Genomic DNA, 14990 nt, shown 5'->3' with positions numbered 1-14990 from the left:
CGCTTTTGCTGAACCACGTAAATTGTTTGACAACTTTATACGTGTGTGTTTCATTTTATGGTGTTATAAGATACGTTGAAGGACGTTATAAGATACGCATGACACGTGCAGGTGAGTGCAAAACATGTGAAGGACCTTGGCCTCGCTTAGGACCCTCACACCATAGAGGACTCTCTCAAGAAAGATTCTGGTTTCTCTCAAGATTCTTTTAAGCTGAACTCTCTAAAGAAGGGAAGGGTGGTGTATGTTCACCCTCGATGATTCACTAAATCCCACATTTGTGTTCGGGGCTTTGAATGAGCACCACGTATACAAGCACAAGGGGCTCGTATTCCCGTGTATGTTGACATCACTTAGCATTGGAGTCTGGTGTGGTTGCAAAGACTTAAGTACCCTTTCTTGCTATTCTTCTCATAAAGCAATGGTTTGAGAAAATGACAAAAATGCCCTTCATTCAAAAAAGAAAAAACAAACAGTTTAAAAAAAAGGACAAACATGTCCTCCATCCAGAAAGTCAAGGATGATGTTGACTCTTCAAAGTCTACCCAGCGAAACGAACCTTAATCGTTTCGCCGATGGTAATCCGACGAAACGATGGTGAGCCGATGATCTGATGGTCATCTGACGAAACAAACCTGAGCCATAAAAAATGTTTGTTTGAACTTTTCATCGTCATCTTCTTCTTCTTTCTTCTCCGTAAAACATTGTAAAACCCTCTCTCTCTCTCTCTAGAGAAGAAATCAAGGGAGGTAAAGAGTTTTCCTTGGAAAAGGCCATGAACATCAACACTCTCACTCTCTCTCCCTTCTCTCTCTACTTCTGTGCACATCCAACAGATGATCCCACATTGCTCCATCAAACATCGACTGACCTGCACACTGACTTTAGCATCGTTCAACTTGATGAGTTTTGGAGCCTGATTAATAGTTTTTGCCCTTACAGAAGGGGGTTTGGGGGCTCCTCCCAGCGTAGGTAACATCATTCAACTTGATTCGTTGTGGAGCCTGATTTAGAGTTTTTGCCCATAAAGGAGGGGGTCCGGGGGCTCCCCCCGGCACGGATCCCGCTGACCTACAGTGATTTGTAGTATTTTCGGGTCTCCAACGAGCCCCACAACGATTTATAGTGTTATCCGGCTTTTCAACATTGATTTGTAGTGTCTTCCGCAAATCACTATAGCGATTTATAGTGTTTTTAGGTCTCTAACGAGCCCCACAGCATTTTATAGTATTGTTGAATCTCACTATAATGATTTGTAGTGTCTTTTGCAAATCACTATAGCGATTTGTAATGTCTTCCGCAAATCACTATAGCGATTTGTAGTATTATCGCAAATCACTATAGCGATTTGTAGTGTCTTCCGCAAATCACTATAGCGATTTGTAGTGTCTTTCGCAAATCACTATAGCGATTTATAGTATCTTTTGCAAATCACTATAACAATTTGTAGTGTTATTTAGTAAGCAAATCGCTGTAAATCGCTACTCGAATTAGGACCAACTTGTCGGGGTCATATCTCCCTAATCGGAGGTCATATTCCAAATCCGTAAAAAATGGTGTCTTCGTTATTGAGTCTAGTTTATTTTTGTAAATTTTCAGTGATTTTTATTGTTATTTCATTCTCCATTTTAACTAAAAACCAGACTCTTATTATTCTGTGTTATTTGAGTTGCACAACACCATTCTCGCTTGACATTCACATCTTGATTCTGACATGCTCCTTGTTGGATTTTCCATTGATTTCTTTTAACCTTGCTTGGAACAAAAATATATCTTTCTCACCACGATACCTTATGCATTTTTTGACCACGACACTCGGGACCCGTGCTGGGGGGAGCCCCTCGACCCCCCTCCTGTAAGGGCAAAAACTCTAAATCAGGCTCCACAATGAATCAAGTTGAACGATGCTACCCACACTGGGAGGAGCCCCCAAACCCTCCTCCTATAAGGGCAAAAACTCTAAATCAAGCTCCACAATGAATCAAGTTGAACGATGCTATCCACGCTGGGAGGAGCCCCCAAACCCTCCTCCTATAAGGGCAAAAACTTTGAATCAGACTCCACAACTCATCAAGTTGAATGATGCTACCCACACTAGGAGGAGCCCTCAGACCTCCCCTTCTGTAAGGGTAAAAACTCTGAATCAGACTCCACAACTCTTCAAGTTGAATGATGCTACCCACGCTGGGAGGAGCCCTCAGACCCCCCTTCTGTAACGATAAAAACTCTGAATCAAACTCCACAACTCTTCAAGTTGAATGATGCTACCCATGTTGGGAGGAGCCCCCAGACCTCTCTTCTGTAAGGGTAAAAACTCTGAATCAGGATCTACAACTCATTTAGTTGAATGATGCTACCCACACTGAGAGGAGCCCCCAAACCCTCCTCCTGTAAGGGTAAAAACTCTGAATCAGGATCTACAACTCATTTAGTTGAATGATGCTACCCACGATGGGAGGAGCCCCAAACCCTCCTCCTGTAAGGGTAAAAACTTTGAATCAGGCTCCACAACAGTCAATGTGCAGGTTAGTCGGTGCTTGATGGAGCAATGTAGGATCTTCTGCTGGATGCACACAGAAACAAAAAGAGAAGGGAAAAAGTGAGAGTGAGAGGGTTGATGTTCACGGCCTCCTCCAGGGGAGATTTCTTTCTCGGATAATCCTGCAATGTAGAGACTGGGTCTTAAATAATCATCTTCAGGGCACTTAAGTCTTTACAACCACTCCTTTTCAAGAATCGTCATTTTTTTGGCACCAATGGTGGAGAGGGTACTTAAGTCTTTACAATCGCATCAAACTCCAACGCTAATTAATGCTGACAAACATGGGGATACAAGATACACATGCTTACATACGTGGTGCTCTTTGAGACCCCCGAACATGAGATGTAGCTAACTCGGGGGGGGGGGGGGGCATATAACCTGCTTCGCTAAAGAAGGAAACCCACATACAGAAGAACTCCCATAAATTGGAGTTTCTTGTAGAGACTTGTATGAATAAAAACTCACAAAAGTCTAAACACCAAAACCACGTGGACCTCTTGAGAACCTTAATCTCTCAAAATCGTGTAACCCAAAGGTCCTCCCAAGTCTATAAATATAATAATGATAGCTTTTAGGTAACTTAAAGTGAAATATTTTCTCATGAACATACACGTTTTTGCCAAACCACATAAATTGTTTGTCATCTTTGTGCATGTGTGTCATTTTATCTACATATGCTGCTTATGAAAATAAACTTGGAATATGTTTGTGCCAAATAAATTGATCAGTAATAGAGAAGAACCCCCCTATCGTATCATGTGACTAAAGGGATTATGAGAGAGAGAGAGAACACACCTTGCAAGTATCAAGAGGCTCTTGAATAACGATCTCCTTCTCAACAACAATCAAAGCCAAGCTTCTTCAAGGGAGTCCTTTAGTTGTGCAAGTGTCGAGCTAGGGTTTGCATATAGGTGAGTATTAGAACGAGAGAGGAAAGGCAAGTAGGATAAGGATTTCTACAACTCTTTTTTTTTTTTGACCAACCTTCTAATTTAGCGAGAAGGGCAGTCTTCGCTTGTTTGGTAGGAGCTGTTAGTGCACGCCACCCTGTGTTGCAAGTTCAAAATCCAACGGTATGTTATGTAACTGCAGGTGGAGATCTGCCTACCCCCAGCTTACCTATCAAAAATATATATATATTAAGTTGTTAAATAGGGATGGCAGTGGACCCGGGGGAAATGGGGCCCTACTCTGCCTCACCCTGTTTGGACCGAGGATGGAGGACATGAAATAGGGATGGAGGTTAAAATCAAAACCCATGTGGGGATGAAGGCAGGGATGGACTTACGTTTCCCCCCGCCCCACCCTGTCTTGTCCTGTCCCATCCCATCCCATCCCATCCCCAATCCTTCTTTAGGGATGGTAGTGGACCGAAGGGAAAGGGAGCCTCGTTCCGCCTTACTGGTGATGGAGGACATGAAACGGGGATGGAGGTTAAAATCAAAACCTGTGTGGGGACGAAGGCGGGGATGGAGGGTAGAATTTTGAGAGATCAGGGCAGGGGTGGAGACCTTATCTCCCGCTCCCACCCCGGTCCACTTCCATCCCTATTGTTAAATGATAAGAATGGTGGAGACAGCTTGGGTAGTCACCACTTCGTAACTACCGGTGACAGCAGTCTACAAGCCGTCATCACTATTCTCTTTTGTTGTAGCGAGTTTACAAAAAAAAAATTGTAAAATAAAAATACAACGGAAAAGATTTGTTTTTCGGACAATGGCGTAGATGACACTAATTTTTAGCACAATATCATAAATGACCGTGAACTAGAAAATATAATAAACATAGCCAATTTATTGTTTTCGTTTTTCTCTTTTCTTTTGTTGACAACTTATACGGCGCCTGATTTTTTGAGGCGCGCAACAACTTGTATTGTCTTATTTTTCTTGGTGATAACTTAAATGATACATGATTTTTTCAGGTGACAACTTATATCGCGCCTAATTTTTTTTTCTGTGACAACTTAGACAAGTGGTTTGACCTATTTTTCAGGCAATAAAAGGGTAAAACCATCAAGAAAATAGCCAGATTTGTTATATTTTGAGTCATGAATTGGCCAAGTTTTATTTTTTTGGTCTTGGCCAAAACACCGAATGTTGTCAAAAGTGAGTGCACTCACATCTTTATCAGTTTTTTTGTTAATCAATAAAAAACTACTTTTTTTATATTTTATACTTGTATCACCTATGACATACTCTAAAATGCGTGTCACTATGACATAGATTGAGGTACCTTTGACTTGCTGCACTCTCATAAAAGCACCAAAAAGTAATAATGTGGTCGTTTTCAAGCAAATTCTTCTTTTTTCCTCTTAAGGCATAAATAACTAACATACACCATTGAAAATAATACGATATTTGATAAAGAAATAGAATGTTAATATGCTTTATTTTTTTGACAAATTTTCGAAAACATATCTAGAGTTTTGGTGAGAATAAAAAAAATACCCAAGTCTAATTTTTTATATTGTTAAAAAACACCTAGGTTTACACTATGTTTATTAAAAACACATTTCCATCAATTTAACTTGAGCTGTCATTAACCTAAGTTGGGTTAATAGAATAAAGTTACAAAATTACAATCAAAACAATTTTGTGGGAATATATTTTCATAAACACACCAAATTTTTTTGTGATAACAAAAAACACAATTAAGTTTGGTAATTACAACCATAGTGACAAATATTGCGAGAATTATGAAAATCTCATGATAATATCGCAAGAAATTGTCTGAAAGCTTAAAAGGGCAATTTCTGGCGGGATTTTCAAAATATTGCAAGATTTATGAAAAAACATAAATACCACAAGTTAAACACGATATTTATGTTTTAAACAACTATTTATCGTGAAAAAACCATGTATTTTTATTTTTAAATACTTTTTATTAATATTTTCTTTTATAAAAAAAAATTAATTTATTTTTTTATTGCCATGATTTTGCCGAAAAAATGCAAGATTTATGAAAAAATTTCAATTTCTCATGAGTTTTTGAAAAATGAGATTTTGCTGAAAAAAACTTTTGTCACTATGATTACAACATACATTTAATACAACTTTCTCAGTTTTTTTAATTAACCATAAAAAGAATTTAAGTGTGTTTTTTATCAATACCGAAAACTTAGGTGTGTTTTTCATTATCGCTCAAAGTTTAAGTGCATTTTTTTAAAATTTCCCCTCTTTTTTTTATCTCTTCTATGCATATATATAGACATGAGAACGTTTTTGAAGCATTGGATCTAGTAACCAAAAGCTAGATCTATTTAACATTTTCCATGTGTTAACGAATATAGTTATAAGCATAAACTAAGATCATTTTTAATTACATGAGAAATTCATGCCAATATTTCATGAAAACATGTTTGGCATAGAAGTAGCACAAAACATTATGTTGTAGTCAGCTTTTGCGTAGAATAAATGTACAGTTAAATAGCCACAGATGATGTAAGTTTTTTATTTTGGTATTCGTGGATTGGATTTCAGCAAACAAGGGAGTACAAGGCATTGCATTTAATTGTACAATAAATGGATTTTCCATGGACACACGTCTGTAACACGAAACAAAATCAAATGCTAAGTTAAATATAAAATTATAAATATTAATTACACACATTTAGTTATAAAAAAAAAAAATTAGTCACCCATCTATCAACCTGCATATTTTTTACCAAATTTCTGACTCGCTTTGCCCAAAATGTCAAATACTCACATACTACTGAAACTGGTTGCAAGTCCACTTGTATTTGGTTCTGCTAGATACATAAAATAGTTACCTTTCTCCTTAGTGGCAATAGACCTGGGGAGAAGATGCTGACCCAATTAGTCTCAGATTTTTTTCTCCTACTAGGTGTGCAGGAGCCTTTTAACTGATGGGCTTCATAAGAATTTGGGTGTCAGTGACCCAACCCGGGGTTTACCTTGCAGAGGTAGGCCCATTAAGTGACACGGTTCTCATCGAGGGTTCATCATCATAAAAATAAAGGTTACCCTCTTTTAATCCCCCTTGTTAGCCATGCTAATTTATAAAAATAGCCTTACTTTCCAATGAATATTAACTTGGGGTAAAATACAATTTTTGGAGCCTAAGGATCAAAGCAATTGCGTCTCTCAAAACCATATGTACCAAAGTATTATTTAGGTATTAGAGTTTAGGGTTTTGACTTAAATTCAAATGTCTTGCCATTTTAATTTTATGAATCGAGATGGACTCTAGAAATAAATAAAAAAAGGTTCGGTAAATGGAAATTCCTTTTATTTTTTTATTTGTATAGTTTTTTTTTTGAAAGGGTATTTTTATAATTATTGATAGGTTGACCAGAAGCACCCCTAACCAAATATCCAAGCATTTAATAATGCTTAGTTGGTAAACCCTCGATGGCGTCATAACATAAACAAGTGATGTCACATATTTAAGCATGGACTAGGTTGTAGGGAAATCTTTAGTTGACACATAGGATACATATGGGGTCCAAGTGAGTAAGTATATATGCCTACCAAAATACTAACCAGGATGTCTCCTTGAAGTAAATGAGCAACAACCAAGCTATATTAAATATTCTAGTTAGGGTAGATCAAATAGTCTAATTAGGTTTAATGCATAGACAATAGATTTCTGGTAGTTCTCAAGTGACTAACTTTTTTTTTGATTTATTATCCGAAAAAACTGAACCCGGCATGAAGACCTGGTCGTGTTGGCTTAGCCTGTCATACCTACGGAACTCGGAACTCGAGGCTAGGACCCCTGCCCCTGGGGCCTATGCTACACATTGGCTTGTGCAGTGGGGCTACGCCCATGAGAATTGAACCTTGACCGTCCATCAAGCAACCAAGACCCCCACCCCACTACGCCAACCCCCCTTGGGGCTCTCAAGTGACTAATTAAACGACAAAAATCTAACCATTGGATGAGGATTTTGTTTTCTTTTCTTTTGGTTGGGTAAGCCAGGAAAAAGCTCGGTTTTCAGTGATGCAACCGGTTGATGTGAACCCAGCCACCCCTAGTTCAGGCCTCCATTGATAAAACCCTTGAGGTCCACTATGCCCCTTGTCAGTACTCTCCTGGGTATCATACTCGAGTTATTGCATACTTTTCATGTGCTGCTGCACCCACCATCTGCTGTTGGGCACCATCAGCTGACAGGCCTTATCTCTCAAAGATGGTGGGTGAGCAGCACGCTAAAAGTGTACAATCACATTGCATTTAACCCCCCTGCCTTTGGTGCTTTCGACGCAACCCACCTAACAAGGTGCAGGGAGCCCTTGGGGCTGGATGGTGACATCTTAAGCAAAAACTAACTTGGCTTTGTTTCTAATTAATTATAATTATGTTTACGCTTAAACAAGTGGTCAGTAATCACACTTAAGAGGAAGAAAGGAAACAATGTAACAAATTAGGAAGAGAAGAAAAAAAAAGAGCCAAATACAAAAGCACATCCCATTAATTCCAAACATCACAAGGCCAAGGAGAACATTTCAGACCAGATACAAGAGTTGCATGGAAACCTGCCACCTATATTTATTTCAAGCAACAGCAACAACAACAACAAACCCAAGACTTGATATTAGGACCAAGTCTTGCCTTTCCTCCAAACTCACTCAAAGATCACATTTTATGTTATCCCTAACTCTTGCTTAGAAGGATTAGCTAACTTCAAACTGCTTCCCAATGTGCATCTTGTCACCAAGCCCAAAGGTACCCAACATGGATTATGTTGAGGATTACTGTGCAGTTTAAACCTGCATAGCACCTCTATGTGCAGGCATGTTTGCTAACTCAAGATCATAATTAATCTCTGCTGCCCTTTGTGCTTCATCCACAGTACTTATCCCTTTGAATTCCACTTTGACATCAACTGGGTGAACTTCTGGTTTCTCAAAAAAAACTGGGTGAACTTCTGAGCCTCCTCCATTGATGGCACTCAGTTTCACATTTACTGCCTGTTCAGGCAGCTTCTCGTCTGCTTCAGTGATGGGCTTCTTGTTCATGTAGATTGCGTACAGAATCATCTGGCTGGTCCCAAAGGTGAAGCCTAGCACGTTTGGAAGCTGTTCAAACAAGAGAAAGGCAAGAGTGGTGGTATTATTCAATCTTTAAGATAGAGAGAGAGAGAGAGAGAGAGAGAGAGAGAGGTCTTAATCAGCTTCTTCTTTTTTTGGATGAGAAAAAAATCAACTTTATTATCAACTATGTTGCAAAAAGAAAAATTGTATGTGTTTGCATAATTTAAATTTGCAGCTGTATTTCCATAGCATATTTAGAATTTTAGATGCTATTTTAAAGCAATAAAAAGATCATCTCCATACGATTGCTCTCTCTCTCTCTCTCTCTCTCTATATATATATATATATATATATATATATATATATATATATATATTGTGATCCTGAACCACCATAACCTATGGTGATGCGCTCATGATATACATAGATCTGATCTCACAAAGCAAAAACTGATACTCGAGTCATACTTCTTGTTTTTACTGTTTTCATGTGTTAAAGTTGACTCAGCATCATATTTTAAGTTATTTTTAAAATCATATTTTCTTCATGAATTGTGCAATGTTAGTTTTTCACTATATTAAGAAACTAAATTTTGTGATATATGATGATGTGCAGTTAAACCTATTGACACAGTAGATAGACCATGCTGAGCACATTCGTAGGTTTAGTTCTAACTTTGAGGCAGGATCAGGTCAGAGGCACCTCTCACGGCCTTGGATGCCGTTCATCCATGTGATGAACTGAAACTGAAACTGAAACACTATGCATGATTGGATAGTTCATTCATCTTGTAGATGAACGGCATCTAAAGCGTACAAAATGAACAGCTGAAAACCAAGCAAAAACGGTGGTGTTTGGGTTGCCACTTTCCAGTTCAAAGCACCTCTGATAATATTATCATCGGAGGTACCTCTGACTTGATATATATATATATATATATATATATAGAGAGAGAGAGAGAGAGAGAGAGAGAGGTGGCGGCTCAGTGTACAGCTTTGGGCCAGAGCAGCCCATTTTGAGAAGGTACACATGACCCACCGGGCTAACAGGCTTGCATATATGGTTCAGGCTGCACTTGTGGTGGAGATGCAGCTGTGCTAGCAATGATGACAAATAAAGATTTCTTGGCCACAAAAAAGTACTTTAATGGTACTTTATACATATGAAATTGTGGGATTACCGGTTGTGGTAATTTTAATAAAATTCATAAAAGAAAAATTGCTTTTATAATTTTCCAAGGAAGAACTGCTTATTGGGCATTCTCCTAGAGAGATGTCACAACAAATTTTAGGATCATGATAATGATGCTAAAGCACTACCTTTTCCCTTTCCTTTTTTTTAGAGAAAAATCATTTAATTAAGCCCATCTTTCAGGTAATTGCATGCCTTGGAACGGAGATAAGGTGCAGTGTGATTGCATGCTTGAAGTGTGCTGCTCAGTGTTGGCCCACCATCTGTTGCTGGGCCTCGCAGCTGAGACAGGCTATATCCCAAAGATGGTGGGTGATCAGTGCAGCAGCACAATTGATGAAAAGTGAAAGGTAGTTTAGGGATTTACCGCAACGAATAGGTCCTTGATGAAAAAGCCATAACCGAACCACATGACAGCACTTAGGGTGAGGAAGAAGGACAATGAAAAAGGCATGAACTCTACGCTCTTGGTGCGTATCACCGACTTCTGCAAAAAAAAAAAGAAAAAAATTGAAAAAGGATTACAATAAATCATCTATTAACAAAAAGAAAGCTAAAAAAGGCCAATTCTTTTGAGGAAAAAAGCTAATTGATGGCCATATATGAACTCATGAATTTGGTGGACAGCTTCCCACCATTACTGATAGAATCTGAATTTAGTAAAACACTCATGTGATGGTAGTACAGCGTGGTCTGCTCTTTCTTCTTCCAGAGATTGGATATAACAAATATCCAGATTTACACGTGGCCGAAAAATCATGTTTAGGCAGATTTTAGGCATAGTTGCAAAGTGCACCAATCATTTACTAGACATGTATGGAAATATGGCCGCATGCTGTAGCGTACCAACTTACATTTTGGCACACTAGGCTTAGTGACAGCCAGTGTGCATCAAGCAGAGTTGACTCAGCACTCCATCAACTCGGACCATTTTTTTTAACTGGACGTCTCTCTCTCTTACGTGCTAGACAACACTTTTCGCCTCTCTCTCTCTCTCTCTCTCTCTCTCTCTCTCTCTCTCTGTATATATATATATATATAACAGTTTTCAATTTGCAAGGAATTGAATGAACGAAGAACCTAACTCGTGACTTAGCAAGACAATAACTCTCCCTCGAAAAGGCTTTGATAAGACAACCTTTTGCGTAGGTGTCGGGACAAAATCGCATGCAACAAACATTTTGTTCCTCTCTTCTAACCTCATCTTTCTCCTACCTTCACGGATGGGCATGGAACTCTACGGGCCCAAGAAGACGCGCTATATATATATATATATATATATATATATATATATATATATATATAGAGAGAGAGAGAGAGAGAGAGAGAGAGAGAGAGAGAGAGAGAGGCTCTCTGCATAGTTACTACTTACAGAGTAGTAAGCAGGTGTAAGAAGGACGCGTGAAGCAAGAAGCCAGAAGCTAGTGTTGAAGAAATGCATGGATGAGTGAAGTAGGAAACGTTTAAAAAACATAAGGGGAAGCAAACAAGAAACAACAATAGAAACAAGTAAAAAGAAGGCAAAAATTTATCATGTGTGTGCGTTGTTTAAAACGAAAGTATTTTATCAATAGTATTTAGCATATATGTAGACTGTTTTTTTGTAAAAACATAAATTTAGTAAAAGAAAGTACAGGGGGAAGCAAGTTTCCCATAAAGTGTCCGAAGTTTGTGTGGTTTCCCACTTCCGAAACGAGTTTCTTGAGAAGCGAGCTTCCTAGTTTTTAAGAAGTTTCCGACAACTATCTCTCTCTCTCTCTCACTTACAAGCACACACAAAGTATTTTTTTCTTTAGTGCTAAAAAGATTAAAATTACTTGTTATAGGCAAAAAAAAAGAATACCATGATGCTCAAAGGAGCTGCGGAGACGCTCACAGCGAAGGCACCACAAACCCATCCCATGATTTTTAACCGTTTGGCACCTTTGGAAAACAAGAGAGAAATAAACAGAATGGAGCAGAAGATGGCAACGTTCAGCAACAGCAGCAGCTTGATCGTCTTGATCTGAAACTCACCATATCAAACCACACTCAGAAGATAACATACCAATCAAGATGATAGTGCTGATGATAATTTTTCGCTTTGCGTATGAACTATGTTTCATCTTCATAAACGTATATGAGTTATACCTTGATCTTCTTTGGTGCATAGATGATGAACATGATGATGTATATGGACTCTATAAAGCATCCAACCGTGTTGATGGTAATGAGGAGAAAGGCACTGCTCTTGAGGATGGCATAGTAAATCCACAACATGGCACTAAAGAGTGCCACCACGTAAGGTACTGCTTGAAACCCTTCAGTGGATTTCTTCTTAAAAATCCTATAAAAGGTTGGCCTGCATGCAAATTCACACAACCATACTCTCATTCGTCACCAACTTAAAACAAACTCGAAAGAAAAAAGGAAGAACCATAAAAAAGGTGACTTACACTGGAGCAAGGTAAACCATGAATGACACAATATTTCCTGATTTGTGACAATTTAAAAAAGAAACAAAACTTGGTTAATATGTGTTACAATTATGAAAAAAAAATTAATAAAAAAGGAGTAAGAAGAACCCATTGTAATAACTTGGGATCTTCATTTTATGCAAAAAAAAACATAAGAGGAAGGCAAAGTTGATGAAACACTAGTTGGTGTACCTAGGAGGCCAAAAGTGAAGGACAAGGGATGTGCAATGACCATGGCTGCAAATCAAAAAAAGAATGGGACCCTGAGAAACCCAAGTGCTGGTTAGGGTCAGAGGGTTGCAAAAGAGAACACACTCTAGCGCAAAACAATCCCTTAGGCTTGGTTTGGTGGTGTTCACGCTATGCATATTTATAGGCACGTTATATGAGTGTGGTATTGAAATTTTTGGTGGGGAGATGGTGGTGGGAGAGGGCTGACGTGTGTTATTGGTTTCATTGGAAAGACTTGAATGATTAAGGAAGCGTTACAAGTGGCAGGAGGGAGTTGAGGCGTGCCGAGGTGGGCTTAGCTGGGGAGGTTCACGTGAGCAAACCTAGAGAGAGGGGTTCCAAGGCGTTTCTTGGCCATGCTCACACGTCATTTCTTGCATTTGCCTGGATCCCACTTCTACTATGTTCTGGATCCCACTTCTAGGTCTCAAAATACCATCATGGTACATCAAATTGCTTGGATTTGGCCACTGAAACTTCAGTTCGCGTGATCCCTCAAGTTGTTTAACTAGTACAATGATCACCATGCATGATGCAACTTGGTAGATATGGGTTGCTGTGCTGAATCCAGAAGTTTGGGGCTCAAGTTGTTTGGTTATCTAGTACATGAGCACCATGCAACTTGGTTGATATTTTTTGTACTGAATCCAAAAGTTATTAGTTGCCAATGAGACTATATGTGAATCTAATTTGTCATTCTTTTTTTCTGTAAAAAAAAAAGATTGTGATTCTTTTTGCTCTCTCTCTCTCTCTCTCTGCAATAAGAGGGACATCACTGAGTTAGAGCAAAGTTTGTCTAATTACAAGGTCAACATTGTTAAAAACAATACTGATAAGGATAAAGATGAAGAGAAGTCATGCGCAGATACGGTTAGCAAAGATAAACATGTACAAATACGGTTAGCAAAACAGAATCAGATTTGGTGAGATATGAAGATCAAAAAAATCTATCTTGTGATAAGAGAAGTGAAACCAATTCTAGATTTGAAGCAAATCCAAAAAAAAAATCTGTATTATCTTTGTATAACAGATTTGATCTTTTAAAAAGGAACGACTCTCACATGAAACAATAGTGAATGAGAGTTAAAGAAGTGCAAGCAGACTTCTAATTGCCGAACCACTATAATTTTCGTGTTCTATTTATTTTTTTGTTATCTCCCTTTACATGGTATCAGAGCCTCTTGATTTCTTCTTCTACTTGTCTTCTCCATCATGGCCAATACAAACCTAATAGGAGCATCTTCATCCATGAATCTTGGCATTCAATGGAACACTTTCTCCAGCCTAGTTTTCATCAAGTTGGATGGAACCAACTAACTTCTTTGGCAATCACAGATAGAATCTATGATGTTTTCACAAGATCTGATTAAGTTCGTTGATGGATCATCCCAAGCACCTACTACTAAAAATGCTCAAGATCTGATGCTGTGGAAGAGAGCCAACCAACTTGCGTTAAGTTGGATTAAGGCTACAGTTACCGAGTTGGTGTTGAGCAGAATCATTTGCACTATAACAGCACATGAAGCATGGTTAGCCTTGGAGTAGTCGTATGGATCTTCATCCAGTATGAGAATCTTACAGATGAAGAATGATCAATAAAATATCAAAAAACAGGAAAAGTCTATGATCAGCTATTTAACAGAGGTAAAATTCTTACATGATTCCTTATGTGATGTTAATGAATAAGTTTTAGACAGTGACTTAGTCATGCATACATTAAATGGTCTATCATCCCAATATGAAAGTTTTGTAACTATAGTAACCGCCTTCAAAAACCTGACGTCTTTTTCAAAAATATATGATTTGTTATTAAATCAAGAAAAGAGGATTGATTTGCTTAAACCAAAACCTGCATCATTAAATGAAACCTCTACTACTGTGTTTATGGCTCAACATGGTAGAGGTCGTTGGAACTTTAATAGAGGAATAGGTAGAAATAATGGTTTAAAATTTTTTCAAGGTTTTAAGAGGAATGGTTCAAATCAAAATGCTAGCTCATCAAAAGAAAACCCTATTATTTGTCAATTTTGTGGAAGAAAGAACCACACAAGGAGGCAGTGCTATGACATCCCCAAGGCATTTGTCGCATGAGCTGCAAACTCAAACCAAGATGATGTGTGGTACTCCGATATGGGTGCCACTCATCACATGATAGCTGATGGCTTGCAGTTGTCAAACCGAAGTGAATACAATGGTTCGAAAAAGGTTACTGTTGGAAATAGAGATGCTATTTAGAGTGCAGGGACATGTAATATTCAGTTAAACTTACCAAATGGATTTGTTTTAAAGAATGTTCTTCATATGCCTTTCATTAAGAAAATTCTCTTGCCTATGGCTAAGTTTACTCATGATAATAATTGTTTTTTTGAGTTTTATCCTAACAATTTTGTTGTTAAGGATTTACAGAAAGGGACAATAATAGAGCAAGGACTGAATGATGGAGGTCTTTATAAGTGGATGTCGTCTACTAGAAAATCAGAAATAGACAAGATAAACTCTTTTTTTTTTTTTGCAAAAAAAAATAAGAAGTTGACAACTTTATGGCATTGTCGGCTTGGCCATCCTGGCCATAAG

General features: G+C 38.2%; 1 protein-coding gene across 1 annotated transcript; it reads right to left on the bottom strand.

Moving 5' to 3' along the window:
• Positions 1–8268: 8268 nt before the first annotated feature.
• Positions 8269–12102, bottom strand: LOC149811391 (bidirectional sugar transporter SWEET14-like). Its single transcript, XM_089993872.1, has 4 exons — positions 11860–12102; positions 11573–11734; positions 10097–10216; positions 8269–8583 (listed from the first exon to the last, which is right to left on the bottom strand). Exons 1-4 carry the CDS (start codon positions 12100–12102, stop codon positions 8269–8271), a joined length of 840 nt encoding a protein of 279 aa, XP_089849998.1.
• Positions 12103–14990: the final 2888 nt, after the last annotated feature.

The sequence above is a fragment of the Nuphar pumila genome, chromosome 17 (assembly GCF_984573655.1).
Source record: "Nuphar pumila chromosome 17, dmNupPumi1.hap1.1, whole genome shotgun sequence".
Lineage (NCBI taxonomy): Eukaryota > Viridiplantae > Streptophyta > Magnoliopsida > Nymphaeales > Nymphaeaceae > Nuphar > Nuphar pumila.
Note: the sequence above shows the minus strand (reverse complement) of the source record. Positions and strands in the feature narration are given on the sequence as shown.